The 3,501-nt window shown below is 59.4% G+C and overlaps 1 protein-coding gene across 1 annotated transcript; it reads left to right on the forward strand.

The window, feature by feature from the left end:
* The first annotated feature begins 226 nt into the window (after window positions 1-226).
* Window positions 227-2,457, forward strand: GBX2 (gastrulation brain homeobox 2). The gene is made up of 2 exons (XM_032693393.1): window positions 227-795; window positions 1,160-2,457. Exons 1-2 carry the CDS (start codon window positions 285-287, stop codon window positions 1,681-1,683), a joined length of 1,035 nt encoding a protein of 344 aa, XP_032549284.1. The 5' UTR covers window positions 227-284; the 3' UTR covers window positions 1,684-2,457.
* The last annotated feature ends 1,044 nt before the right edge of the window (window positions 2,458-3,501 follow it).

Consider the following 3,501-nt stretch of genomic DNA (forward strand, 5'->3'; position numbering starts at 1 on the left):
CACGTGGGGCGGGCCGGGTTCCCAGGCGGCCAAAATGTGAATGGGCCGCGCGGCGCGGGCGGGCAGAGCGCGGCGGCTCCGCGGGGCGCGGGCGCTGCGGGCGGGGCGGCCCCGGAGCGCGGGCGGCCCCGGGCTGTCGGGCTGTCGGGCCGCGGCCCCGCTCCGCCCCGGCTCGGCCCCGCGCCGAGCGGGACGCGCACGCCGAGGAGGAGGAGGAGGAGGAGGAGGAGGAGGAGGAGGAGGAAGGTGATCGCTCGCCCGCTCGCTCCCGCCGCCGCTCCGGCATGAGCGCGGCTTTCCAGCCCTCGCTGATGATGATGCAGCGCCCGCTGGGAAGCAGCACGGCCTTCAGCATCGACTCGCTCATCGGCAGCCCCCCGCCGCCCGCCCCCGGCCACTTCGTCTACACCGGCTACCCCATGTTCATGCCCTACCGGCCCGTGGTGCTGCCGCCGCCGCCGCCGCCGCCGCCGGCGCTGCCGCAGGGCGCTCTGCAGCCCGCGCTGCCCCCCGCGCACCCCCACCACCACCAGCTGCCCAGCCTGCCCACCGGCTTCTGCTCCAGCCTGGCCCAGGGCATGGCCCTCACCTCCACCCTCATGGCCACGCTGCCCGGCACCTTCCCCGCCTCCCCGCAGCACCAGGAGGCCGCCAGGAAGTTCGCACCCCCGGGGAACTTCGAGAAAGCCGAAGGGATACCCCCGGACGGCGGCGGCGACGATGGCAAAGCCTTCCTGGGGAAGGACGGAGCCCTCCTGCCCTTCCCCGCCGCCGACGCCGTCCAGGCTTCCCTCGGTGAGTGAGCGCCGATGCCGGCGGGGGGGAATCGGGGACCCGCTGCCCGCTCCGCGCATCACCCCGGCCGGGCGGGCTGGAGGGGCTGGGGGACTGCAGGGACCCCCGGGAGGAGACAGGGCTGGCCCCGGGGGGCCGCTGGGCCGAGGAGAAGGGAGGAGGAGAAGGGAGGTTCGAGCTCCCGCCGCTCGAAAAACTATCAATAGAATAAAACCCGACCGAAAGATCCGCCGGGGAAAAAAAAAATTCCCAAAGCCATCAATTTTCGGGGGATGGAGCTGCAGGGCGGGGGGGGGGGGGCGGCGCGGCGGCCGCGGCACGGAGGGTACCCGATGCTAACGAAAGGCCTCTGCTTCGCTTCCAGCCGGGGCTCTCCGGGGCCAGGGCAAGGAGGACCCCAAAGCAGAAGAGGATGCGAAAGGCAAGGAGGAAAGTTTCTCCATGGACAGCGATCTAGACTATAGCTCGGACGACAACATCACCGGCCAGGCGGCTCACAAGGAAGAGGACTCTGGCAACGTGCTGGAGGAAAACACCCAGAACCCCCCCAATTCCACCAACACCACATCCACGGGCAAAAACCGGCGGAGGCGAACAGCCTTCACCAGCGAGCAGCTGCTGGAGCTGGAAAAGGAGTTTCACTGCAAAAAGTACCTGTCCCTGACGGAGAGGTCCCAGATCGCTCACGCCCTCAAACTCAGCGAGGTGCAGGTGAAAATCTGGTTCCAGAACAGACGGGCAAAATGGAAACGGGTCAAGGCGGGCAATGCCAACTCCAAGACAGGGGAACCTTCCCGAAACCCTAAGATCGTGGTCCCCATCCCGGTGCACGTCAGCAGGTTTGCGATCAGGAGTCAGCATCAGCAACTGGAGCAAGCCCGACCCTGATCTCTCCCTACACTCAGAGCCACGAGTTTTTAAGGGAAAAGTTTCCAAATCGGGGTTTAAAAGCAGCCCACCCGAACAAAAATAAAAATAAGAGAAGCAAAAAAAAAAAATAAAAAATCAAACCCTTAAATAAACAAAAAAACCAGCCAACAAGAAAAAAACCCCAGGCGAGCGCTTGGCAAATCCTTGCCACGAGCGAATTATAAAGCGAAACTTTCCACTTACCGAGTCCAGCGAGAGTCTGCGAGGGAAGGAGGCTTGGAAACTGCTTTGGTTCGGAGCAGGAATATCAAACGCCGGAAGAGACACACACACACAGATATTTATTATCCCGCTGCCTCGCTCTGGACCCGCTCACGCTGCCTCGGCTGCGGCTGGGACCGTGGATGTGGTGTGGTGTCGGCGCTGGATCCCCCTCGCCAGAGCATCCCCAGCGAAACCCGCAGCGGCTTTAGCCATCTTTTGGGTTGTCTTTCTTATCGGGGGCGAAAGGTAAAAAATACAAAAGACAAGAGAACAAAACAAACAAACAAAACACAACAAAAAAAAAAAAACACGGAAAGAAAACTAAGAGTTTCATTTCATGCCTTTTTTATTGTTTAGTTTTGTTGCCGATGGCTGAGTGGCAGGCACTGGGGGACGAGTTTTGAAATCTATTTTTTGCCTGGCTTTCTGTCGATTTGGTTTGCCTATTCTACCAAGCCATGTTTAAAAGAAAGAGAGAGAGAGAAAGAGAGGGAGGGGGGATAAAAAAGGAAAAAAAAAAAAAAAAAAGCAGCACGATCTTCTCTATTGTGTTTAATTTATTTCAATGTAGCTTATTTCCTTATAAGTTATGAAATTTAAAAGCAAACTAAGTCTTGTGAATAAAAACCGACAAAGAAACAAAGACTTAAAAAAAAAAAAAAAAGACAAAAAAAAAAAAAGCCCTCCAGCCCCCGGCTGTTCTGTCCAGGATTTGGCGTTGAGCTGATTTTTTTTTCCCCCTCCTGCGCTGCCGGAGCGATGCTGCTCTCGCCTTTTTTTTTTTTTTCCCCGAAGCCACGTTTATTGTCGGGGAGGGGGGAGACGGGCGAAAAAGTTTCTTCTTTTTTTTTTTTCTTTTTTTTTTTTTTTTTGTGCGGGATGGAAAAGCTGGAAAAAAAAGGCGTTTAGTGTGACCAAACGGGGATGGCCTCGGGTGTGTGTGTGGGGGAAGGGGGGGGTAGGAGCACCCCCACAGCCTCCCCCGGCAGCCAGCGGGTCTCCAGCCCCGTGTTCGGAGGTTCAGCCGCCCCTCCAGCCCAGCGTCCGCTCTCGTTGCGCCGGGGGGGAATCGGGGCCGAAGGGTCCCGCGTCCCCCACTTCCCGCATCCTTTTCATCCCGTTTGTGGGTTCCTCCCCCCCCCCCCCATTTCCCGTATCCCGGCTGCATCCGTGCCGGTGACACCGTGTCATTGGCGGTGGCGGCGATTTGGAGTTAAAATTTCCCGAAGAAAACGGGGTTCCGGGGGAATCTGTTAAAATTAACCCGGGGAGGGGTCATTCGCTCCCGGGACGGGCTCCGGTGAGTAAACCCACGTTTGGCTGGGCCACATCACTTGTAGCCTTCGCGCCTCATCATTTATTTATCATAATAATTGTTATTGTTTTGTTTGGGTCAGAGGGGGTTGGCGGCGGCTCCGGGGGTGCAGCGTGGGGGGTCCCCGTTCCCACCAGCCGCCCCCCAGAACGGCCCGGTCCCGGGCAGCATCGCAGCCGGCCCCACGGCCAGCCGCGGACACGCGGGGACCGGCGGAAAATCACGGGCGATTCCAACCTTTACGGCAGCCGCCGCCA

This window comes from Chiroxiphia lanceolata, chromosome 7 (assembly GCF_009829145.1).
Source record: "Chiroxiphia lanceolata isolate bChiLan1 chromosome 7, bChiLan1.pri, whole genome shotgun sequence".
NCBI lineage: Eukaryota > Metazoa > Chordata > Aves > Passeriformes > Pipridae > Chiroxiphia > Chiroxiphia lanceolata.